This window comes from Leptodactylus fuscus, chromosome 2 (assembly GCF_031893055.1).
Source record: "Leptodactylus fuscus isolate aLepFus1 chromosome 2, aLepFus1.hap2, whole genome shotgun sequence".
Taxonomy (NCBI): domain Eukaryota; kingdom Metazoa; phylum Chordata; class Amphibia; order Anura; family Leptodactylidae; genus Leptodactylus; species Leptodactylus fuscus.
Window position 1 is genome coordinate 82,586,112 of NC_134266.1, and position 27,389 is coordinate 82,613,500.

Consider the following 27,389-nt stretch of genomic DNA (forward strand, 5'->3'; position numbering starts at 1 on the left):
GTGCCACCTATTGCTTATAACAGCTACCTTAATAGGTGGCACCAGAGGAAGAGCCCAACTTTCAGGAAGCCTTGTAACATGATATAGGGTATAAGCCAAATCAGAATGTCTGTTCCAAAAGATGGTTGGTTGACTCATATCTCAAGTAATGTCACACGGCTCCTTAAAATTTAGGCATTGATAGTTCTTTTTTATTCCATCAAGAAAGTATTATTAATTTTTGATGTCTTTAAGAAAATATTCTTCCTTTTTCATGTTTTTTCCTTTGAACATGTTGTCCTGCTATATCTTCAGGCAGCATATTATAGAGCAGGAGGAGCTTAACAGATTGTTAAATAGTTTAGTGGAAATTGATTCATTATAACTTAGAAATTGATTTCAATGTCTTCTCACTGTGGAGTTATGAGTGGGCGGAGATCTGAGCTGATTGACCGTCTTCTCGCACATATAAAGTTGTCATTAACTACTTAGGACCGCCCACTGGACACTTATTCTTGCTCTCTAAGCTCAGAATAAGTCGATATTGAAATGGATAAGTTATAAATTATACTGAGAATTTTCTCACATGACTATATGTCAACATTCTCAGCACTGACTACTGTCTAATATACTACCTACACATAGGATAAAAGGCTAAACATTAGAGGATCCCTTTAACTTATATCCATGGTAGTAGTTTTAGTTGAATGAACTGATAACTCATATCATGTCAGTACAGAGAATCATACTAGTCATAGACGAAGTGATCTGGTAAGTCTGACAGATATCATGACTCTCATTGCTAAAATGACAAGACGCTATATATAGCTTTAAGTATGGTGAAACTCAGAATTGGAGGGATGGTCTGCAAAGATAAACCAGTTCATTCCTTCTTTATGTGGAAGCTATATAACAGGCAATGTGTGGGTTTTAATTGCCTTTTAAACTGATTTTATCACTCTGCAGGAAATCAAGTTCTTCTGGAGAACAAGTATACTAAGAAGTAATAGGTTGTTGTCTGCTAGTTGCATTACCCTGCATGTGTCATGTGAAGAGGAGGAATCTGATGCACATGTATATTCTAATTGCTGCCATTTAAAGGTAGAGAAGCAATTTGGCAACCCTGAACGCTCCTCCTGTGACACAACTTGTCTAGTGCCCAGTTAAGAGCTAGCACCAATTATCCTTCATATACTTTATAGAAGCCAGCCAGCAGCAATTACGGCACAAGTGCAAGGACGGAGTCATTTGTACATATTTGCTTTTTACAATCATAGATACTCTTGAACAATCTAAAGGAAGGTTTTTGTCACAAGACAATTAAATGTGTTTTTGACCAGGAAATATAACAAGTTTTAGAATATTCAGAATTTTTAATTGTTCACATACAGCCAAGAATAACTAGTAAGATCATTCTGCTTTAAAATTTTTAGTTGGTTGTCCCTTCTTTGAGGGCAGGCTCCCTAGCGTATGGGTGATTATAAGATATCCCATTATTTATCCCCTTTAGGACTACCTGTAATCCTCAACTGATCATTTGCACTATGTAGGGTCCATTGGAATCAAACTAAAGCAAAGATGGCCTGGGGCAAGATCCAGTTTACAGTGAAGAATGAAAATTCAATTTCACTGAAGGACCTGTCTTGTTCTACACAGTTAGGCCTCGTTCCCACAGAGTAATGCACCGCTCATTTATATTCAGCTCTCTGCAGTACCACAGATGAAATGAATAATTTTACAACTTGGATTACGGCCCTGTTCCAATGGAGTAACGCACCACTCATTTAGACACATAAACACGTGTCAGAGTGAGGCGCTTCAAAACAGATCCCATTGACTTCAATGGGTGCCGGCTTACGCGTGCTACACATTGAAATCAATGCGTTATAAAGCCTCCCATTGATTTCAATGTGTAGCACGCGTAAGACCGGCACCCATTGAAGTCAATGGGATCTGTTTTGAAGCGCCTCACTCTGACACGTGTTTATGTGTCTAAATGAGTGGTGCGTTACTCCATTGGAACAGGGCCGTAATCCAAGTTGTAAAATTATTCATTTCATCTGTGGTACTGCAGAGAGCTGAATATTTACTGTCAGCTTTCCCCACAGTTTATTGTTCAGTGCTAGGTTTCCAGTAAGATGGCAATCTGTTAGCTGAAAGATCTGTCCTGTTCTACACAGTTAATCCAAGTTGTAAAATTCTTAGTTTCATCTGTGGCACTGCAGAGAGCTGAATATTTACTGTCAACTTCCCCCACAGTTTATAGTTGAGTGCTGGGGCTCCAGTACGATAGCAATTTGCTATTAGCTGGTTGTCAATGAACCCTTCTATAGAGAAAGGGTCAAACCCTTTGGAGGAGTCTTCTGCAAACACTATCTTAGTAATATTTTTTGTACAGTCAAAAAATCTTTCTATTGAAAAATTGTTCCACAATTTGTAGATCGTCTGTTCCTCTGATAGTTCCCCTGGAAATGTATAAATAAATTGACACCTTGCTGTTACCATTCCATAATGCTCCAAACATAAGTAGATGTAGTCATATCCTCCATCCTATGGATAGACCATACATATTCTTTGTGGCATAGCCCCTTTAATAGGTTATACCCCTACACACAGTCAGTGTCGGACTATGCAGAGTCACAACATACTGGCAAGGAAAATGGGAATGCCTAGTTATCAATGTGTTCATATATTTCCAGGAGGAATAGAAGAGGATTGGCACAATGAGTTGTGATAAACAAATACTCCAGGATTTTTATTTCATGTGAAACACTGTATTGTATATACTAAAACAGACTGCAAAGCTGTATATTTCAGTGATCCTTCCATACACACGGTTGCGTTACTCTATTACTGGAGAATTACTAGCAAAAAATGAAATCAATTGTACACACATCATTCATCATATTATTTCTTAGGGATTTTAGATGCTTATTTCTACTAGAAAAATAGGTATCCTGCAAGACAAAATGCCATGAAACAATGCAAAATCTCCCACGAGCGCCCAGTCGGGGAAGAAGTTTTCTGAGCAAATAATGCAATAAGGAAACTATAGCTGCAAAAAAATAACAATAATCCCATTGCTACCAGGGAAAACAGTTTAAGCCACAAAATTTCAAAAAAAATAAAACTACTTTGGTCCCAAAATATGAAAAGAATAGTAAATACAAAAATATAATAATGATAAATTATTTTTAAATAAATCATATTTCAGGTTCAATAATACAGTAAAACATAGCAGGAAAGCAGCCATTTATGGAGCCTTAAATGACAGCGTTTAACTCATTCAGTAGTAAGACATGTCATAAATGTATAGAAGGACTAGAACAGGGTGATTATATGGATGGCTGTTCTTAGCACTTTGGAATAAAAGACATAAAAAAGCTTCCAATGAAATAACAATATTGCTTTGAGCAAACACTTGAGACATATTACACTATCCGCCATACAAGTATTATGCATCCTGAACATATACCCACAGCCTGAAGTCTATATGGTAAAACCAGAGTAATTGCTGCATGCTTTAGATGAGGCTTGCTCAAGTATGGGGTATTCTATGGCCTTGACAAATCACTCTTCTCTAATCTTGAGAATATGGGTTCTGCTAAATGTTATGTAAGACACAGCATTTTCCAGTTACAGATTGACAGGATTGTAAAAAGTGCTATTTTCCAAGTCATTATAAGCAGATAAGGGATGAATGAAGTAATCTGAGCTTTCCAATAATAATAAAAAAAAGGAAAAATTGAAATGCCAGAATCATAGGATAAAACAGGAGTTTGTACACTGCGTTCAACAGTCCTCTGCTGTCTCTTGGGTTCATACACGGACGTTACTTCCAACATGTTTTATTTTTTCCATTTTGAAGTATATTGGTCTATGGGTTTTGCAGTATGCCCCTTAAAGTAGACAGAATGTTTCTCTGTCATTGTAACATGGTTATGGTACTCCTCTTGAATGTAAGTTTGCAATTACTATCCAATGGTATCCACATTTCGGAAAGAAGATACATTTTAGAGGAGGATTAAGTAAGCCAGTGTGAAACTTTGGCCTCTCACAGCGTTTATATCCTTGGATGGTTCCTGCGCATTAGCCAGACACTATCGGGTAACCTGCAAAAAAAAAAAAACAGATAAGAGATTTTGAGAAAACATAAAAATGTATTTTCTAAGAAAGATCAGTTTATGATGAAGGCAGAAATACAGAGCCTTAAATATAGTTTTATGACTTCATTCAGTATCTTGATGTGAAAAGCTAGTAACATGCTACATGGACTCTTAGAAAAAACCTGGGAGTCCGGCTACTCCCGCTCACACCCAGTGAGTGACTGCTTATGTGAGTTTACAGAAAGAGCTGTCAATAGCTCGGTGTGGGCAGGAGAAAGAAAATCTCTTGGGTTTTCTCTATAACCAGCTTTAAAAAAAAAAGAATCAAAGAAAAAGACTTGTGTTGGCTTGTTCTCCTGCACATGCGGTACACCACTAAAAAGCAAACAGTGCACTGAATTTCCTGACAGTCTACCTGGACTGTGAGGAACACTCCTCCTGACAGTACTCACCCTGTACTGACAGAGGGGCATTCCTTACCACCCAGCCATAATGCTAAGGTGTGAAAAATGACCCCCAGTACTAAACTATGGACAAGTAGAGTGGAGGTGGAGGTGGAGATGGAGGTGGAGGTGGAGGTGGAGGGGGGGGTTTCAAACAGCTCAGCGTCATCACTGGGTGGTAATGCACTCCTCCTCTGACAGTACACAGCTATGGACAAGTACTGTCAGGGGGGCAGTTCTCACAGTCGAGCTAGACTCTCAGAAATGCCTTTCTGTCAGTGGGCTGAGATCATTGCCATTATAATTGCTCCGATATCTCTAGGCCTGGGGCACATAATGGGAAAATCGACAGTGCGCTGAATTTAGTGTACTGTCAGCTTTCTTGCGGTATATAAAACCGCATGTGCCCGAGAACATGAAAGGTCCTCTTTAACAGATATTCTGGATTGAATTGTCATTGAAAACTTTATAAAATGGCAGTATACCTCTACAATGTTTTCCAATATCACTGACATAGGTATCTATATTGGAAGATATGAAACTATAGAATGCCCTTTTCTTCCTTTCCTTTACTTCTCCTTTCCCTCCACTTTCACTCTTTCTTCCCCTTTTCCCTCTTCTTCTCATCTATCCCATAAAGTAGCAATAGCAGATACCATGTCAGCATATGTAACATTGTCTGATACTGCTGAAATGCCCCCATGGTAGGACTATTAAACTATTATCATCTTATCTTATCTTACTCCATCTAATAACAATTCCATTGAAGTGATAACCGTCTACCATTATATAGTAATATAACTACAAATTATGGGTTGTAGGTTTTCAGAGATGAGAGGGATTTATGTGGATTACCATATATGGAGTCCAGAAGAAAAATTTCACCAATATGGGGTAACTGGTGTTCCCCTTAAAAGGATTTTGACTTCATCTGTAGGATAATAAATGTGACTTTACAGACCTGAGTCTTTTTCCAGCCTTATAAATGAAGCAACTTGTGGTTATAATTAGTAAAATCTGATACTTTCCTACATTTTGCTTTATGATTGTAGATTGTAGTTCAATGTAGAAAACAAATGCCAGATTGCCAGAATTTCTAGATTATAGAATGCCAACATATAAAAATATTCACATTCAATAAGAAGATTTTAAGTCTTTGGACGTGAAATACTATTATTTTACCTCTGGCGGAACAAGCGAAGCACAGACGTGTAACTAATCCTATTGCATGTAAGACTAATTAAGTGCATTTAGGCCATTTCTATAATATACAGCTTCATTCTCAAGACAGGTCTTAAAAGTAATGTGCACTGAGAACCAATCACTTTTGGTTAAGTTAAGTTCATGTCTCTTCTGGTGGACTTTTAGCAGTTCAATTTTTCAAGATAATTTCTATAACATAACATTGTAAAATAATAAGATGATCTCTACCAACCCATTAAAATCTGAGACATAAAGGGAGTCTGTCAGCAGTAAATTGGCTATAAAATCAATGACGGTATCTTATTGCGGTGATTCTACGGTTTCCTAATATGCCTATGTTAGTCAGCTTTGGAGCCACATTCTCATGTAAATTATTGTTTTATTTGTATGCAAATAATGGGAAAGTGTTAAGGTATGTTTTAACTTGCCTAAAGTTATGGTCTCTGCTCTAGATTTCCTGGCAAAGCATATTTCACCTCATTTATATATGTATTTACCAGCGATATACATCAAAATGGGGCTCTAAAACTGAATAACACATGCATATTTGGACTATAGAATTGCCTTTGCTGAGACTTTACTCTAATGTGTATGGGAGCCCTAAAGAGGACATTTTAGCACCTTCACCAACTCCCACTCGTTGGAGAGTATCAGAGAGCTCAGAATCGGACCCCCTCACCTATCCCAGGTGAGACCACCCCCTTGACAGTACAGAGTCTAATTAGTAAGCACAGAAAATAACTAAATACCTTAGGAACAATGGGGACTAAAGAAAAATTCTACTGTGCCATACAGAAACAAAACTAGTCTAGTGGTTTCAAAATAAGAGACAACAGGTTGGTTTGAAATTACTTTGTTAATACTTGAGACACTGATGACAGTTCCAACACTCTATTGATGTATATAACTTAGTGCTGACTCCTGCACTTCAGTGCTGGAGTCCTGGGTTCAAATCCTGCCAAGAACAAAAAAAAAAAAAAAAAAAAAAAATTCTAAAGGAGTTTGTATGTTCTCCATGTAATTGTGTGGATTTCCTCCAATTCTACGAAGACATACTGATAGGAAAGAAAAAAATGTACATTGTGATCCTTGTATGGGGCTCACAATCTACATTAAAAAAAAACAAAACCTTAACAAATGGAGATTTTTGAGACTACCACAGATTGCATCAGTGTTTTGCCATTACAATGGTGATTTGCATATATTGGATAACCAAATAGAAATCCTTAACAAACAGCAATTTTTTTAAAATACCACAAGCTGCATCAAAGAATGGCATTTTGCATTTACTTAATGAAAAAACTCTTACCCACCTCCCCCCCCCCAACAAAGGATTTTTCACCAAGATTGACTTTCTCAGAAAAAAAAACAATGTAATACACTCTGTGGACAGTCAATGATCAAATTGTTCTATTGCAGAAAAACACTTAAGAAAGATAGATTATTGGTGATGAAAGGGTTAACTGTTAAATGTCTTCAGAATTCTGTGCAAAGTACATACAGCACAATGCAGAAATTCTTTCTTCCTCCACTCCTATGATTTCTCTGACCATCTGTATGTAATTGACTAAATCTAAATAAACTTCATTCTACTTCTCCTCCTTCTATTATTGTGTAGATGCATTGAAACTGTTGCTGCTTTTTTGCAGAAAAAAAAGAGCAATTGCTTTCGGTCATTCAGTGACTGATCTGTCCCCTACTTTGAGTACCACAAAATGGCTCTTCTCCTTCTGGCAAAACTCATTACATTCTGTATATGACACCAGTACTATAAGGGTAAGTTCACATTTTAGTTTTTTTGACCGGAATTTGATGCGGAGGCTGTCTCAGATTTTGGTCCAAAAAATGGCTAGCCGCGACTGGATGCCGATGCAGTACAATTAATAGCAGCTTAATAGATAATGCTATACTCCCTCAATTGTTAGCTTACCATAACCCATTGTACAATAAGCAGGCATACTCCTAAGCACCACCTCCTACTATTCCATTTGTGTGTCTGACTCCTACTTATGGTATGGTTTCTCACCCATGACCCAGCCCAGTGTCCCACACACAAAATCCTTGACCTACACAGACTGTATCTAAGACCTTTTTCTAGTTACCCAGTTACACCCTGCAAGAGGCATTTCTTGACTTAGGGGGATATCACCTTAGCAACAATGCAACAGTTAACTACTAAACTGTAAGATGGACTCAATTTTCAACTCTCAAACAAGGGGCTAAACAGCCATGGATTTGTTAATATCAAGATCCTACATGGCTAGGAAATTCATTTACATTGTTGTAGACATAAGAACGGATTTAGCCGGAGGCTCAGTGGTTAGCACTGCAACCTTGCAGTATTGGAGTCCTGGGTTTGAATCCTTACAAGAACAACATCTGTAAAGAGTTTGGATGTTCTCCCTGTGTTTGTGTGGGTTTCCTCCCACGCTCCAAAGAAATACAAGTAGGGAATGTAGATTGTAAACCCTATAAGGGAGAGTGACTGACAATGTCTGTAAAAAGCTGCAGAATGTGATGGTGCTATTCAATTAAGATTAATAAAAATAATAATGATAAATGTAGAGAGGTTGCAAAGAAACAGAAAATCATTGCTGTTTTCATCTAGAAATAGAACCACACCTGCCTATGGTTTGAGTCAGGTGCGATATAACACAACTGATGCACAGGTTTGGAGTTCTTTCTGGAAATAAGCAGTGATATACTGTAATCTTTTACACTCCATTTGGCTATTTTTGCTTAAGCTACAAAATACAACATAAAGTATATCATGTCACTTATTTTACAAAGTTTTTATGGTTTTGTTGTATGGATGATTATGAAACAGATACCTCCATAAATTGTATACTGTATTCCTATCAATAATGGATTTTTGTTGGTTAAAGGAATATTCTACCATTCTATTATACCATTTTAGTGTAAGCAAGAGGAAGAGCCAATACAGCAGTAACCTCATTATAAGACGATTTCAGATCAAAGAAAAGAGAAATTTCCTTAGTGTAAATAGGGCAGTTAAGAATCAGTAATTTAATGCTTCCCTGCATCAAACATTCTCCAGTTTATTTTTACTTGATACATTATACTCTCTTTAAAGAGGACCTGTAAACTCTCCTGACATGACTATTTTACTACATATAAATATATTCTCCATAACATAGCAATTCTGAAACATCTCTGTTTTATGTAATTTCTGTTATTCTTATTAGAAATGTAGGTATATGTTGGCGCTATATAAATAAAATATATGTATGCATAAGTTGACAACTGTGCATTATAAGAGGGGGAGGGGGGTGTAAACATGGCCCAGTAAGTAGTGTGAGAAGATGACAGGCAGAGTGCTGGAGTCCTGCTATATCAGCCACAGATTCCTGACTTTTGTGTGATCCAGTGCGGGTCTGGAATAGGTTTCAGCCTCAGGTGTGGGTCCTGAGACTCGTAACTGCGCCATAAAAGGTTGCAGAGCCTGCACTTCAGGGCAGATCCAGGGAGTGAGGAGGTGGTTGGGTCTGTCCTATAACCCTGAGTTACTCTGATGAGACTAATATTGTGCTTGTTTTTCATGTGGCTGGTAGTAAACCACAAATATAGTTAGAGTATTGCTTCTGTTTAGTTAGATGCTCAGATGAGCAGGAATTTGTTTTATTTTTGCCAGGAGTTAAGGCTGTATTTTTGTTTTGCTCATTTGCACTTGAAGTCAAGGTTTATTTATTTTCCTCTTTTTCTAAATAAACCACTTTGCTGCTCATTTTTGTGTCCTGTCTTGACTGTTTGGGTCCGCACCATTGCTTCTATAGAGCTACCTTCCCCACATTAGTTACAGTGCCGCACTGTGTAAAGACACATCCCTTTGGCAAGGGTGAATGGCAATACTCATGGCAATAGTTGTTGTTTTATTTTTTGGAGAAATATCAGAAGAACAACACAATGCACAGTTCTAAGAACAGATGCTACAGAATTATTATTTCATGAGGAAGAAGAGTATTTACTAAAACAAATATGTCAGGGGGAGACAGGTCCCCTGTAAGAAAACTTATACAATTACAACAGAGATTTCATATATCACCTACAGCCAAGAGCCATGTCCAGCCCAACTCTGGAGGATCACAGGATCCTCAATTAAATCAATGCTGGCTATAAAGTGCTCACTGATAGCTGATCCCTTATTTTATTATTATTTTATATAGTGCCGACATATTCTGCAGCACTTTACAGATATTGTCATCGCTCACTGTCCCAGGTAGGGCTCACAATCTAATTTCCCTATCAGAATTACCTAAAGCAAAAATCTATTTTCAGCTCTGCCCCAGGTGCTAGAAGACCAAAAAGGTCTTAAAGATATCAATGGTCAACATGACTGCTCTTTGATAGGTAATCTTTTCATTTAGCTAATGCCAAGAGCTCCTGGCTCTGAAAGGCTACATGAGCTTCACTAGTATCAATTTTCACCAGAAACACCCACTGATAAATAATTCCTTCTGTTAGCTAAAGCTGAAAGCCATGTCTAGCTCAGCTTTTGTCTACCGTTGACCACAGGGGCCTCCTTGAAAGCAATGGTTATTAAAGACACTTATGGATAGATGATCTCTTCCAATAACTAAGCACCAGATTCAGAGATCGTCTTAGCTTTGTAGAACCACCTACGCCTCCTTGAAACCATGGGTAGGAAAAACACTATTGATAGCAAATAGTCTATTGGGAGGGAAACCAAATATTTACATTCCACAATCCTCTAAAAAATCATATGGTCACTCGTATAGAAATATGCCGTCTCTAATGTTTTTGAGATGGAGAAATATATTTTGTCTTCAAGCTTATAGAAGGATACCATGTTGCAATAATATCTGCGTTTAGTTGTTTTTTAGATGTTGTTTGTTCTATATTAATATCAGAATTTATGATCTCTTGCAACATCCAGAGAATGCGAAACAGTGAAATAAAATGCTATCGTAAGGGAATTGCTATAGGAGCAATTCCCGAGAAGCTGCTGGTGAACCATGGGTGGAGGGGCACAAAAGACATTGAGCCCTAAGCTGAACCCACCGCTGCCCCTACCTACTTGCCTCTCTGCCCTAGGCAGCAGAGGACAACTGGTCAACAAGCCCTTCCTAGATATATGTGATGACACAGAATGCAGACAAGACAAACAAAACAGAAGAGGGGTCAGAAAGCAAAAGCCAGAGAGACAAAGCAGTCCAAAATTGTAATCCAAAGAATAGTTACAAGGGAAGCCAAAGGTCAGAAGTCAGTAATACAATACTAGCAGAAGGGGAGTTTAGCAGGGACAAAGTCTAAGGACAGAGTCACAATAGTCAGAAAGCCTATGTGGGCTGATGACCTGTATATAGGAAGCCCAAGACCCACCCTAGGTTTGACTGGAAAAGAGGCTGTCAATCACACAGGCCAGACTAGAATTAACTATTTAATGAACAAAGGTAAACAAGGTGCTGGAGATGGGTGTGGTGGAAATTCAATTACAGAGGATAAGTAATAGAGCAGTATTCACACAGTGCAACAAAAAAATCTAAGCAAAGAATCAAACTGAACTCGCCTCCTGCATGTGAGCAGAGGGTGGTGCAGAGGCCCAAACAGGTAGAGACGTTACAGATATCTTGCAGTTAAGCACTGGGAAGGGGATAGATAACCAACAACCAATCTGGATTGTATGATATATGTATGATGTATGTTGCTGGGAACACTGTTATGTTTTATCCATGTCTACTTTTGACTAATATAAAGGTTTATGTTGCATGCCAATAAAAGAAGAAACACACACACGTCCTGCATTTAACTGGTCATTTCTGTGAGCTCACAATGTATATAAATATATTCAATAATTTTATAATTTGTCACCACTTGACAATCAGAATATTGAACCCAGTTTGGGTTCTGATAACAGTCACAGTTTCTTCCAAACAATAAACCTGCATAGATGCATATTTTTTTTTTCCTACAAAAGTTTTTTTTGAACTAACAGAAAAAACAAGCATCATGCTCGAACTTCAGGTAGATTCTGCCTGATAACTCCTATTGAAGTGAATGTCAGCCAGAAAAATTCAGCTTGGGTCAAGCAGAAAAAAAGGAAAATAAATATCACTAAAGAAAAAGCGTGCCTAAAATGTAACTTTTATTTCAATCATTAAAATGTGTGCTTGTAAAAAATCACACAAAGAGAGTGGACACCAAATAAACCTCCATCCTTTATTGGAGTGTTATGGGCTATTTAGTAGTCACAAACATTTAGGTGATGTTCCCTTATCCTATTCAATGCAACTATATGAGTTATCTCATGGTAAATACTCCACTGACTACTGGAGAATTTATCAGATTCACTTCATTTGGTTTGGTTTAGTATAGCAGTGTAGTAAAGGTGAAACTCATCAGTCACATTACCTATGTGCGGCAGTATAACATATCCGAACCAACTGACTGTACATAATACTCCCCTTCCTATCCAATTATGTCTATATGCGTTTCATAAAAAGCTAGTAATCTGGTAATCTGATTCATAGAGTGTATTAAAATTCATTATTTTTTTAATAAACGGCATTCAGCCCTTGCGTAATGCCCTAATGGGCCTACGGCATTTTGGTACAAAGCAATGTGCCAGCCAGCAAGATGTCAGCTGATATAAAGAAAGCACTGGAATCCATTGGAATTGTCTTTCTCAGGTGCCGAGTCAGTTACCACCCGCTACATCATGAAGGCGTCACATGGACAGGTTGATTTGAGTGGTCCAACCTTCTTTTCAGGGCAGATTTTTCTCAGCTTTACTATGAGACACTCAAGTCCAAACCACTACACCAGTGTTTATTATTACTCATCACCAAAAATGTAATTTTTTTTAAAACAAAATTGCCATAATACAACTATTACCCCTGATGTCTTCCCAAGAATCTCCATTTGTACTCTTTTATGGAGATCCACTTTTGGAAAAGTTTAAATCACCTGTCGATGTATCATGCCATTAAATGAGTAAATGAATGAGTTAGGTAGCAGTCAACCAAAGCAAATTGTAAAAATGGATTACAAACATTAATTTCTTCATCAAGAATATTAATTAGATCCCATGGACAACTATGCAATGTATCCTATGCCAAGTAAAGCAACCAACAAAATTAATCTCACTGTTGTATCCATGGGTGAACCTAGCTTTTTTGCCGCCTGAGGCGGATGACAGAAAGCCGCCCTGGGGCGGAGGGAGCGGGGCGAACGGACAGCATTAGCAGGCAGAGAGCAGGCAGGGAGAGGACCTTCTCTCTGTTAAGCGTGAGGGGAGGCCGCTGGAGCAACACTGCATCCACAGGGCCTCCCCAATCCACCGCTCACTTCCCGTGACGGGCTGCCGAGACGGTGACACTAAGCCAGTCCGGGACAGCTTGTCCTGGACTGGCTTAGGTCAGCAAAAATGCCGCCGCTTCAGGTCGCTTCATGAGCGGTGCGGAGCTGGTTGTATCCAGTGAGATAGAAACATGTAATGGATGGCAGTGATGAACGTTCCAAATTCCAAAGAACAATCCCAATTTGGATAAATATAAAATCAGGTCTCTTAAAAAATATGTATTTACGAGGCGTTCATTTAGCCCCTCTGGTGCTACAGTTTTCAGCATACAAATCCATCTGGCTTCTATTTATAATATCCTTTTGTCCTACAGGCCTTGCTACACTTGTGTTTGATAGCCCTAAACTTCACCTTCATCGTCCTTCCTCCATGATGTGACCACATATGGTGTTTCCTATTTTTTTTTTTTTTTTTAATGTAGATTGTGAGCCCCAGATAGAGCTCACAATGTACATTTTTCCCTATCAGTATGTTTTTTTGGAATATGGGATGGAAATCCACGCAAACACGGGGAGAACATACAAACTCCTTGCAGATGGTTTTTTGCCCTTGGCGGGATTTGAACACCAGGGCCCAGCGCTGCAAGGGTGCAGTGCTAACCACTGAGCCACCGTGTGGCCCCCTATTTTCTAATAGTAGTCACCACATGGTCTAGAATCCTTCTCCATAACTCATGTTTGGTTTTTCCAGCATAGTTGAGGGGACAAGTACAAGTGGCCATATACGCTACCTTCTAACTCTTGAAGTCCCTGATGGTGAACTCTTTGTCTGTACTAACACTCTGGATGCATTTTCCCTGCTGGATAAAATTACATCCGTCATCACACCAGTACACTCCAGGATATTTCCCCCGTCATGTCTCCTTAGTTCTCATAGTGACATGGCTATAGACCAATCTGTCCTGTAAATTACGTCCATGTCAAAAAGGAATCATAGGTATAGATGGTAGTATAGATTTGAAATTCTCATCCATTTTGAGATTGTCCTAATACTTCAGCAAAATGTGTCATACTTAATCAGATTTGCAATCAAAGGATTATTGCAGACGCTTTGGTCCCTGTTAACTCTACTGAGAGGTACCAGAAGTTCCTCATGTTCTATTCTCCTGGCTTCTCTCCTGGTTTTAGAAATCTCACCGCCAATGTGTTTAACTCTTTTTGGAAGGCTGCAAAAGTGAAATAAGTTCTGTGATTGCTCAGAAAATTGCCCTTTTCTGGGATGTTGTGCGATCACTTTCCCATGTTAAAAGTGGGTTTGTCACTATTGTTTTTCGGAACTCAGTTATCTTCAAGGTTCCGTTAATATGTGATGTCCTGAATTCCAATGTAAAACTTAAGCCCACTTTGTCATTCAGTCTTTTCACAGAGATTGCAAATTCAAATTTTGTTCCTTGACTTGTGTAGTCCATTCGAGATTTGTGTCTAAAAATACTTTTTCATCCTCCCACCAGTCCAAAAGAGACCAGCATGGCTAAGTATACAAGGGCTCCCTATTGGAGTCACCCTAAGCTGGTGGTATATCCAGTTCTAAAACAAAAGTAGTTGAGTGTAAGCAGAAATGGTAGCCAGGGGCGAACCTGCCCCTTTCGCCGCCCGAGGCAAACTACAGAAAGCGGGGAGCGCGGAGCGGGCATGGCGGAGTGGAGGGGGCGTGGCGAAGTACAGGGGGTGGGGCTTAGTGCCATTCGCCGGCAGAGAGCAGGCACGGAGATGACCTGCTCTCTGCCTGAGCGTGAGAGGAGGCTGCTGGAGCAGCGCTGCTCCAGTGGCCTCCCCAAACCACCACTCGGTGTTAAGCCAGTCCAGGACAGCTTGCCACCCTCCCTGAGGCCCTGGCATAGCGCCACCTGAAGCGCTCGCTTCAGGTCGCCTCATGGGAGGTGTGGCGCTGATGGTAGCAATTGTAAAACAAATGTGTTATGTGAGTGGTATTGTACTCCCCTAGTGTTTAGGAAGTAATGTACAGCTCCAACCCCTTTATTTTGTGGGATAGAATTATAGAGTGCCTCAACATCCAAGCCATCCCTACCTATTAATACCACTTCTAGTTTTTGAGAACATCCATAGTGTCCCAGATGTATGATGATAGGAACACTTCGACTGTCCTCAATATCTGGTCAATTTATACATTCACATTTTTGGACAAACTGTTTATACCAGATATGATTGGTCTTCCCTGGTTCGGTAGCATCTTTTATCTCAGGGAGATTATAGAAAGTTGTCATTTAAAGATCCCTCCCCAACATAAACTCAAATTCAGTTTTATTAATTGGCCCTCCTCCAAAATCCTAATTAATTAGATCAGAGTCCAATATAACATATCTAGACCTATCTACCAGGATATGAAGACTTGTTTCTGCAGCCCTGTATGGAGAATACCACAATGTTACCCCACTAATCCACCGGTTTAACCAATAATTCATTCCTTTCCAGGTTGCCCAGGTAACTTTGTGGTTTCTAGGTCCGGACTATTGAGGCAACTGAGTCAAGTCTCTAGTGACTAGTTCCACAAAGACGTTAATATCTTTAGTATCACATGACAGTGGCATCTACTCACTCTTGAGGTGTAGACTAATGAAATGTTCTCTCTCTTCTACTCTGTTGCCCTCCTCATATAATGAGGCAAGAATGTTGAGATCTCTTTTCTCCTCTACCTCAATAACCAGTAATCCAATTTTTTCTTTTATCCCTTTGAAGGAAAAACTCATGCATTTTATTTATCTAGAGTAGATATTAAGGTCTTTTACTCAACCAAATGTATTGTTTGTGGTACAAAACACAGTCCTTTGTTTAAGATGTTTAATGATTTGCTGTCAAGAGGTGTGAGGAAAAATTTACTACATTATTGGGGGTCTCTGACTCACTAGCTGGACCCTCTCCCTGTCAATCAATTTGTGATAATTAGTGTTGAGCGATTAGTAGATACGAATACTTTGCTCCCATAGGAATGCATGTTAGCGGCCGGCGCTTAAACCCTTGGTGTGCGTCCGCTTGCATGCATTCCTATTGAAGCGAGGTATTTGACAAATAGTTTCAAATACTATTTGCTCATCTCTAGTGATGATGTCATCTTTTTTTTTTTTTTTTTGAAACACCCCTATTTGCTGATCTCTTAGCTTATATTGCAAGTTTACGTGGCTTAAAAGAAGAGCTGGTTCTAGTCAGGATCTGGTCTTTAAAAAAATGAGGGCTATTGTTTGTGATCCCTCTTGAAAGGGGGGTATTGTTGTTGTTTTGTCTTTTTTATGTAGATTGTGAGCCCCATATAGGGATCACAATATACATTGTTCGTTTTTTCCTATCAGTATGTCTTTGTAGAATGGGAGGAAATCCACGCAAACAAGGGGAGAACATACAAACTCTTTGCAGATGTTGTTCCTGGTGGGATTTGAACCCAGGACTCCAGCTCTGCAAAGCTGTAGTGCTAACCACTGAGTCACCATGTTTCCCCCAGGGGGTATTGTTTGTGGTCCCTCTTGGGAGGAGTATTGTTTGTAGTCCCATTGTGTCTTCCCCTATGATCATTTTTCAGTGTCCGGATTTAGGCCAGTAGATCTATTATTTGTTTTGACACTATAAACACAATTTTCTCTGCAATCATAGATGTCCGTCAATGTTTTTTTCCCCTTGATCTGATCTTTGTTCAGGGATTCCTGTAATTTTTTTCCATTTCTAGGAGTTTCATAAGGAGTAAGGAGAAATCAGTCAGCTCCTTTTCCCATTCCTCTAGAAAGGTACCAGATCTAAGACATATGGTTGAGTATAGATAGCTGAAGCTGAATTCTTCAGTTAGAAAAAATTGGCCATGTGAACATACCCTAAGAGCATGGCCAGACTGAAGTCAGACTTATAAATACTTCAGATTACCAACAGGATCAAGTGGTCCCTGGGGGCCATGGGGGAAAAAGACTTCAGCTTTATGTGGTTGTCATACTTGTTAACCATGCCTTATACATTTGTATTAGAGGGGCTCTATCATTGGGAAAATTCATTTTTAGCTAAGCACATACTTGCATAGCCTTTAGAAAGGCTATTTCACACGTATCTGTTGTATGTAAATTGCCTCAGTAGTTTTTGAATAAGTCCGTTTTTATTCATATGCTAATTATCCTTCTCTGTGCACCCTCTGCCATTCTCTATGACTCATCTCCCTGCTCTCATACACATAGAGAATGACTTTTCCCAATGATAAAGCCCCTTTAAGTGTCAAGTATTGAGATTTGGAAAAGGCAAGACTAAAAAGAGAAAATCACACAATACATGATTGAAATGTATACATACTGTAATAAATAAGTAATATTTCAGAAACAGGACATGTTTGATTGTAATATGAACAATATCTATTCCATCTCGGGACATCTGTCCCTTTAAAAGCAGGTTTTTGCATTATTTTATATTAAAAAAAATTCTATCAGAACGTTTCTCTATTTTGATTTATGCATAGAATTAATGATGCAGATCTTTTAATGGAGTGGTTTACCATCTGGTCAGATGTCTCAGCTAGTCAGATCATAGTGAGAATGAATGTAAAATTAAAATCAACAACGATGCTGCAAGCTCAATGGAACAATCACTTCATTTTATCTGAGTGAGCAATTTTTAACATTTCAAATCAGGTAACACCTCTCCTGCCAGAAGGAGCGGAGTCAAATTAACAGTAAGCTGCTTTCACAATGCACACATTGCAGTGTAGTGACAACACCCTAGGAGACGGAGGATGTCACTCTACATTTGCTTATACTGCATGCAGAACGGTAGAACTTTCCATCACCTTTTAGAGAATAAATGTAAAACAAAAAATCTTTCCAATTATTATGCAGAAGAAAATCTCCAGAGCAATAAGAGCCCAAGGGGCCAGAATATTATGGGGGCCCGCAGTCATCCAACTGGAGCTGTTAGAGCTCAGAATCCCCTGCTTCCTATCAGAGTTGCATGATGGATTTTTGGTTGCTTTTAGCCATCACAAGGGGGATCTCACCGCATGAAGATGGATTCAGCTCCAACTGAGTTCAATAAGAGCTACATAAACCCACATGTGGTGAGCCCCCCAGCCCCTTCCCCACACTGGTGGCTGAATACAGACATAAATGTAAAATTTAAAGGGAACATAACACCTATATTTTTTTACTAATGTATACCGGATGTAAAGCCACATACAGTGTTCAACACTCCCCCATGTGTGACTGCATGCAGACAGGTATTCTAGGCTTAGTAAATGATGGCTTATTCTTAGCATAGGCCATCAATTAAAGATCGGCGGAGGTCTGGCATATGGGACCTTTGCTGATCAGTTGTTTCAAGAGGTCACAGCGTTCGAGTGAGCGCTGCAGCCTCTTCACTACTTACTAAGAACAGCACCATACATTTATGTAGCTGCTGTGCTTGGTATAGCAGTTCAGCCCCTTCAATTGAATGAAATTGAGCTGCAAACAGGCCTGGGAAGAAGGAGCAGAGCTCAGGGAATATTACTGCCCCTTCAAACTGCTGATCTGCAGGGGTCTCAATTGTTGGATGCCAGATGGTCTTCAATTGATGACATATCCTCTGCAAACTTTCTGCCCCTATTTATACCTATATAGAAAATGGGGAAATATGTATTACTGATTAAAACAGATAATATAGAATGGGGGAAATGCATCAAACTGGCGTCTCTCACACACATGCACACACACCAGTCTTAAACCATTAGGCATAGAAGTGAATATGTGCCTAAGTTATTGAGAGTCACATGCTTCTTAATAAATAAGAGACCTTTGGGGACATCTGATCACTTTTTTTTTTTTGTTAGGGAGACTGATTTCCATTGCAACTGAGGCTGCTACTTTTAGCCTCAGTTGCAGGAGGAATCCAGCCTCCTGCACACTGTTCTTTACACTTACAGAGCTAATCTGGGTCCTGTAGGACCCAGCAGCTCTTATAAGACACTGAGCCTGGCGGATCACGTGACCGCTGGGTCAGAGGGCGACTGCATCATGGCTCCGTGTAGCTGCTGTGTTCTGATTGGATGTACCGGTACGTCCTGTCAGAACTAGGCAACCACTTCCCAGACGTTTATAGTCAATGGGCGGTCCAGAAGCGGTTAACAAAAAAAAAGCTCCTTGAAAAGGTGGCTTATTGACACAGTAGCCGAGACCAGTATAATCCGCAGAAGTGGAGAAACCCCATGGCAAGATTAAACTAGGCAACAGGGGTAAGTTCACATGACGGAAACCTTTTCCACTGTGTGATTTTTCCGTGCAGCTGGCCGAAACAGGATGCCGATGCAGAGCAGTGCATCAGCATCCCATCGCACCATCCTGTTCCTGATTAGGTCCGAATTAATGGGTCTAAGCAGGGGTGTGCCTCGAGCCGTGGACGGCGTGGCTGACTCAGCCGTGGAATCCATGGGAAAATAGGGCATGTCGCTTCTTTATCCTGCTTTCTGGAAAAAAAAAAAATCGCTAGTAGGAAAAAAAAAATGAGTGACTCCCAATGAAATTAATGGGAGAATGGGATTCTATGTCAAAATCCACCTGCACAAAACTCCATGTGAACATACCCTTATGGTGCCACATTTTGTTGATATGGTAAAGAAGCTTCTGATATTTGTCTCCTCCTCCATTCCCTATTAATGTTTTGCCAGCTGATCCCCACCACCTAGTATGCAGGCAGTGTAGTTCCTCTGTAGAGGTAAGTTTAACTTACCTGTAGGTTCCCTGATGCAAAGACGACATGACCCAAGGAGGACTGAGTCCAATCCCTCCAAGTAACCCTTAGCAAGCACATGGACTAACTTCTCTGGTATGAACAATCTTAGCCCAGACAATTCTCTTCTTCCCTCCAAGTATCCCACATCTTATATCAAATCAAGTAATATTTGATTACTTTTCCAAAGAAACAGATTAGACATAAAATGAATGCTGCGCAGGAAAATGCCACATTGTAACCTCTGCCACTGTAGACAGAAGTCATTGCTTGGATATTAGAATTTATCCTCACTTTGTAAGTTATCTCTTTGAATTTACTCTAGAGATATATAAGAAAGCAGCTGCCTTCTTTTGTAGTCTGTACTTTATACTTGGCAAAATATTGAAATCATGCTTAAATTTGACAAATCTAGTAAAACGACGCACTTTATAAAGCTTGATAAACACATATGCCCTTTTACAGTGCTGTTAAATGATTCAATATTTAAAATTCACAAATCTATATGCTCTTCAGGTTTATAGCAAAATCTTTAGCCGACTTCTCCAAGATTGTGCTGATTATTTAAATGAATACGCCGGCTCTCACCGGATTGATAAAATATGAGACACATTTAAAAGCATTTGTGGGTAGTAATTTTAATGGGATCAGTAACAGAGTTTTCTAAACTTATGAGAAGTCAGAGAAGCATAAAATGATTGCATATCTTCTTACAGAGCCAGTATACTAAAACACTGAGCACACGGAAAGACATTTATTGTAATCCACGGTGATGGGTGGCAGGTAAAGCTTTAGACTTGTCTATTTCTACTCCTTTTAAAGAGAACATGTTAGATCCCCTGGCATTTCTGTTTGTGCAAATACAGTACTTGTATTTTTCACGAAATTACAGTTTTGGAGCATCTTTAATTGCAACTCTACACTGTGCCACTATTCTGCTATCCCTTCCAAAAATGAGATGAGTAAGTTTCCAACTGGGTGTTACCAGGGCTTGGATCATAATCACTCAGTCTAAATTGACACAAATTTCTAAAATAGCATTTTTCCACTGGTAACTTTCTGCTTTTTTGACTGATTCTAGTGTGATTCTAGGGCCCTCTTAGCTCTGTAAGGCCCCATTCCCATCTGCATTCGGGTTTTCATTCAGGGGGTCCGCTTAGAGATCCCTCGAATGGAACCCTATATGCATTAAAAAGTGTTTACCTGGGAAACCCATGGACCCCTTAGACCTGTGATGGTGAACCTATGGCACGAGTGCCAGAGAGGGCATGCAGATTCTCCGTTAATGAGCGATCGCTGCTTTCAGCTGGATGTGCGTTTGCACATCCAGCTGAAAGCTGTCAGTGTAGGCTATGGTCTGCGCAGCCTACAGTGACTGCAGAGCGTGACCTCTGCCCCAGCACAGACGTAAGTCATCAGCGCCTGCAGTCAACAGGAGAAGGACCATGTCTTGCAAAAGTCCTACAAGCAGCACTTTTCCCTCTGCATATTTCATATGGAAACCAAACAAAAACATACAGACCTCATTATAGTCTATGGGGTCCATGTGGTTTCCTTAGGTAACCGCTTTTTAATGCATATAGGATTCCATTCAGGGGTCCCCAAGCAGACTCCCCAAATGGAAACCCAAATGCAGATGTAAACCGGACCTGAATTCATGCTGTCTCAGGCAGTAGCTAGATGACTGGCGATTGGGAAACCCTGCAGTTATGTTGAGAAGGGCTCTGGAAGGATATTAGTTGGTCAGCCTAGATGTTGTCTCAGCCGCCTGATGCATCTATGTAATTAAAAAAAAACCTGGGTATTTTTTTTTTTTTAACTAACTAGTTTATTACATGGACACATGCTGGATGCCGTGCACTATTACTCAAGGGAGTCAACTATATGGTGCACTGCTCATGCAGCGACTCGGGGGCTGAAGATCCACTATGGCTCAAGGCATTTCCAAGGGATTCACATACTTCCCTGTGGGCCAGTAAATAATAGTTTCTTCAAGTATTTCCTTGTAGAGACAACACCATACAATGTGCATTAAAACATTTTTTTTTTTCAGGACTATATAGTGTTATTATTATTTTCCGGACCATTTATTCAGGACTACTACATTTACAGGAGTTGGCCACTAGTTGTTGTTGCTTTAAACTTAAATCTTCTACTACAATTTTAGTAAATTTGGAAAGTAAGCAATATGTAGCGGACACATAGAAGGAAGAATAACTGCAGGCTATACAGTTGTTACTTATATTCTGTAACCATAGAGGAACATAGGACTGTAAGTAGGGTTGAGCGATCGTGTTCGGAAAAAATCAGATTCCGATCAGCAATCGAGAAAATTTCACGATCGCGATCGAAATTCCGAACACGATCTTTTTAGACATGAAGTCTCCCCTCCCAGTACCCGCCCACACTCTCCTAACCCGCCCACACTCTCCTAACCTGGGAGGGAGGGGGCAGCGAGGCGTAGAAGACTGCAGCATGGAGCGGCAGCGAGGCGAAGAACACCGGAGCAGCAGAGCAGCCATCTCTGGAGGTAAGTGGACACAAGGGTGAACTAAGTAGCCAGAGGATTAAAAAAAAATCCTCTGGCTACTTAGTGAGTCACTACACAACATGGATTCTAACAATTAAAGCGTTCAATTGTTAGATTCCCTGCTGTATAGTGAATAGGATTGCTTTTAAAATCCAATCTCTGATTAATAAAAAAATCCCATTGACTTGCATTGGGATCGGAATTGGGATCGAGATCGGGTTCGAATGAAAAATGATCGGAAATCGGATTTTAAAACCGATCCTGAAAAGTCAGGATCGGCTCAACCCTAACTGTAAGCTGTCAAGACTTTTACTAATAAAGGCTAATATTACCCTCAGCCTGTAAGAAGAGTCTCTGAGTTAACCAAACCTCAAAACAATGTCTGACCATACGATAAGCTAAACTTTGCAAATTTTGTTATTCCTAAAAAATCTATAACATCTGTCAGAAATATTTTACTTCTCCAGAAAAGACACAACAGCACATCTTTCATAGTTACAAGCTTCCTGTCGTGTTTGTCAAATTAGATCTGTGAAGAAGTACGCCTTCCATAAGGCAAGGTGAGAACCTCACCTCACATGGTGCTCTGTGACGCCTGCATGTGGGCATCAATTTGTTACAGTTGCTGCCTGCCCCTGTAGTGAATGAAGAAAGTGTAGTAACTATCACAACAGCAAACAAACCGAAAACCCCAGAACTGTCTTACTGACATCTAGCCTGCCCTGCTACTACTAAACTAAGTATACACTCTTCACTACAATATTCTATGGCCAGCAGTAAATAACTCAAATTTCATAGAATATCCCATAAAACATGCCAATTTATTCGCTGGGACTTGTAGTGCTACAATCTGGATACTCATCATATCAGTCTGTTACATGCAGCTGGAGAAGATTTCTTGCCGTAGACAAAGTACATGTATGCCTATTGAGACATACTGATAAAAAAGGTTAACCCACTCACAGGGCCGGCGTCAGCGCACGGCATAGTCGGGCAAGTGCCGGGGCCCACAGAGACTCTGGGGGCCTCCCGGCACTTGCCCGCCCCAACACTTGCCTGTCCCGATTTCAGCTCATCGGCGTCCATCGGACGTCATCACATCGAGCTTACACACGCAAGCCAGGCCGCAGCTTTAAAGCAGGAGCTGAGCTCACAGCTCCTGCTTTAATCGCCTATGTGAATGGAGTGAGAGAGTGGAGAGAGGAGCGTCGGGGGGAATGATGGAAGGTGAGTATAAGTGTTTGTTTTGTATTAAATATTAAGGTGGAACATAATGAAGGGGGCCCATGAAACTGGGGGGCAAATTAAGGGAAGGGGGGGGGGACCCGCATGACACTGGGGAAGATGAAGGGGGTGGGGAGAGAACGGCATGAAACTGGGGACAGAGATGGAGGGGGCCCAATGAAACTGGGGGGGGGCAAATTAAGGGAAGGGGGGAATGGCATGACACTGGGGAAGATGAAGGGGGTGGGGAGAGAACGGCATGAATCTGGGGACAGAGAAGGAGGGGGCCCAATGAAACTGGGGGGCAAATGAAGGGAAGGGGGGGAACGGCATGACACTGGGGCAGATGGGGGGGTGGAACAGCATGACACTGGGGCAGAGACGGGGGACATGAAACTGTGAGTAGATGAAGGGGGAGAACGTGATGAAACTGGGGACAGAGATGGAGGGGGGACATGAAACTGGGGGCAGAGGAAGGGTGTATATGAAACTGGGGGAGAGATGGAGGGGGGGCATATAATTTACCGGTGACTGTAGGAGGATTATACTGTGTGGGAGCACATGATAAATAAATGAGAATGGGCGGAGTCAACATAAAAGTGGGTGGAGCCAAATTTGCCACGGCGCGCAGAGCGCGCCACACATTTTACCCCTTTCTACTCTTTAAAAATTGGGAGGTATGGCGTTGGTGACGCCACACTCCTGCGTGACGTCACTCACTTCATCTGTGATGCACAGTCTCTCAACTCCCCCACCTCCTTTTCAAGGGGGCCCACTGAGGCTCTGTCGCCCAAGGGCCCATAAAAACCTGGAGCCGGCCCTGCCCACTCACAACCCCATCTATCAGGAAAAGCAGAGTGTTACTAGGTGGGTCTTAGCCTAGGGAACCCATTGCACCCGGGTTTAACAACAACTGCTATTCATTTGAGTGGTTTGCAAGAAATAGTGCATTTGCCTTTGAAGATACATGTATAAATGGTCAATAAGATTTTATCTCTGAAGTTTTTGATGCAGATCAGGACTGCCTTCAAGTTTCAACTTGATGTGAATGGAGCCTTAAAGAACTTTTTACCACCTCCACCTACTCAAGTTCTTAGCATCCTTTAATAGTTCAACTAGTTTCATAACATTTGGAATTTTTTCTCTAGCCACCACCATTTCCATGCTACAAGCACAATTAGTTTTGGTGCCTGATGTGCTATTTAAGCTCTGTAATGTCAGAACGGCGGAGTCAGATAGGGGTGTGTGATTCAGAGCTCCAATCAGAGGCAGTCAGTGTCAGAGCTCCTATCTGACACAGTCCACCAGACATTACAGAACCTAAATAGCACATCAGGCACCAAAACGAACAGCATTGATTGCTCTGAAACAGAGGGCAGCACCTATTAATGAATGAACTGGGCTTAAGCAGCAAATTCAGAATTTGAAAATTACTATGATTTGTTTGGTCTCCTTTGAACTTAGATATATTACACATAGTGACTTTAAAATACAGATAATACACACAGTGATATCACAGTACAGTGATAAAGGACACAGTGATGTCATAATACTGGTTTAATACAAACAGTGATGTCACAGTAAAGGGATAATGCACAGAGTGATGTCACATTAAGGGAATAATACACACAGCGCCGCAACAAATTTAGATGCGCCCACTTTTCTGTTGACTCCACCCATTCTCATTCATTTTCATGTGCTCCCACACAGTATAATCCTCCTACAGTCACATGTAAATTATATGCCTCCCCTCCATCTCTCTCCCAGTTTCATATACACCCTTCCTCTGTCCCCAGTTTCATGCTGTTCTCCCCCTTTCAACTGCCCACAGTTTCATGTCCCCCCATCTCTGCCCAAGTGTCATGCCGTCCCCCCCACATCTGCCCCAGTGTCATGTCATTCCCCCCTTCATCTGCCCGAGTGTCATGTCATTCCCCCTTCATCTGCCCCAGTGTCATGCCATTCCCCCCCCTTCATCTGCCCCAGTGTCCATGTCCCCATTTTTCAATTTGGCGGTAATACTGGCCTATCGGCGGCCCTGGTTATGTGCACAGGGATGTCACAGTACAGGGATAATTCACACAGTGATGTCACAGTACAATGGTTATGCACACAGTGATGTCACAGTACAGGGATAAAGTACATAGTAATTTCACAATAGAGTGATAAAAAACACAGCAATATAACAGTACAAAGATAATATACACAGTAATGACACAGAACAGATATAATATACATAGTGATAATCAGTGGCGTAACTAGGAATGACGGGGCCCCGTGGTGAACTTTTTATTTTTTTTTTGTAGATTATGAGCCCCATATAGAGATCACAATGTACATTTTTTTCCCTATCAGTTTGTCTTTTTTGGAATATGGGATGGAAATCCATGAAAACACAGGGAGAACATACAAACTCCTTGCAGATGGTTTTTTGTCCTTGGCGGGATTTGAACACCAGGACTCCAGTACTGCAAAGCTGTAGTGCTAAACAGTGAGCCACCGTGTGCCCCCACACCCGTGGCAAACTTTTGACATGCCCCCCACCCTTCCTGATCGACACCAAAGAACGACCGACTCCCCGACACATTCCTGCGCGTTCTATTATGCCCCATAGTGGCCCCTGCACACAGTATTATGCCCCATAGTGGCTCCAATGCACAGTATTATGCGCCATAGTGGCCCCAGTACACAGTAGTATGTCCCATAGTGGCCCCTGTACATAGTATTATGTCCCATAGTGGTCCCTGTACACAGTATTATGTCCCATAGTGGCCCCAGTACACATTAGTATGTCCCATAGTGGCCTCTATACATAGTATTATGCCCCATAGTGGCCCTAGTGCACAGGAGTATGTCCCATAGTGGCCCCTGTACACAGTATTATGCCCCATAGTGGCCCCAGTACACAGTAGTACAGTGTTGGCCAAAAGTATTGGCACTCCTGCAATTCACTCAGATAATACTCATTTTCTTCCAGAAAATGATTGCAATCACAAATTCTTTGGTATTATTATCTTCATTTAATTTGTCTTCCATGGAAAACCACAAATTGTCAAAAAGCCAAATGGGATATAATTCCAAGCAAACATAAAAAGGGGCTGGTCAGATGAGACAAAAGTAGAACTTTTTGGGAAAAGGCATCAACATTAGAGATGAGCGAACAGTAAAATGTTCGAGGTTCGATATTCGTTTCGAGTAGCCCCTCAATATTCGACTACTCAAATCAAATATCGAACCCTATTATAGTCTATGGGGGGAAAATGCTCGTTTCAGGGGTAGGCAACATTCGATCAAATTATACTTACCAAGTCCACGAGTGAGGGTCGGGCTGGATCCTCCGAGAAGTCTTCTCCGTGCAGCGTCCCCACGGCGTCTTCCGGCTCTTCATTCACTCTGCCAGGCATTGGGCCTGGGCAGAGACGACTGCACATGTCCGCACTACAAGCAGACATGCGCAGTCAGCTCTGCCCAGGCCCAATGCCTGGCAGAGTGAATTCAGAGCCGGAAGACGCCGCGGGGAAGCTGCACGGAGAAGACTTCTAAAGGTAGGAGAAGAAGCAGACTGTATAGCATTCGGCCAATCAATGCTGGTTCTGCATTGAACTTTTACATTCGAATAGCGAGTGTTACTCGATCGAGTACGAGTATTTCCAATACTGTAGTATTCAATCGAATACCTACTCGATCGAGTACTACTCGCTCATCTCTAATCAACATAGAGTTTACAGGAAAAAAAAAGAGGCCTTCAAAGAAAAGAACACAGTCCCTACAATCAAACATGGAGGAGGTTCCCTGATGTTTTGGGGTTGCTTTGCTGCCTCTGGCACTGGACTGCTTGACCGTGTGCATGGCATTATGAAGTCTGAAGACTACCAACAAATT

At 40.9% G+C, this 27,389-nt stretch overlaps 1 protein-coding gene and 1 long non-coding RNA gene across 2 annotated transcripts in view; one reads left to right on the forward strand and one right to left on the reverse strand.

The window, feature by feature from the left end:
* LOC142194750 (uncharacterized) overlaps positions 1 to 27,389 on the forward strand; it is a 231,383-nt gene that overhangs the window by 74,133 nt on the left and 129,861 nt on the right. The gene's annotated exons all lie outside the window — the stretch shown is intronic.
* Positions 3,201 to 27,389, reverse strand: part of TAFA3 (TAFA chemokine like family member 3) — a 374,342-nt gene continuing 350,153 nt past the window's right edge. Inside the window, exon 5 of the mRNA XM_075264071.1 lies at positions 3,201 to 4,091. Within this exon, the coding sequence (XP_075120172.1) occupies positions 4,080 to 4,091 (12 nt within the window). The 3' untranslated portion in view covers positions 3,201 to 4,079. The remainder of the gene's footprint in view (positions 4,092 to 27,389) is intronic.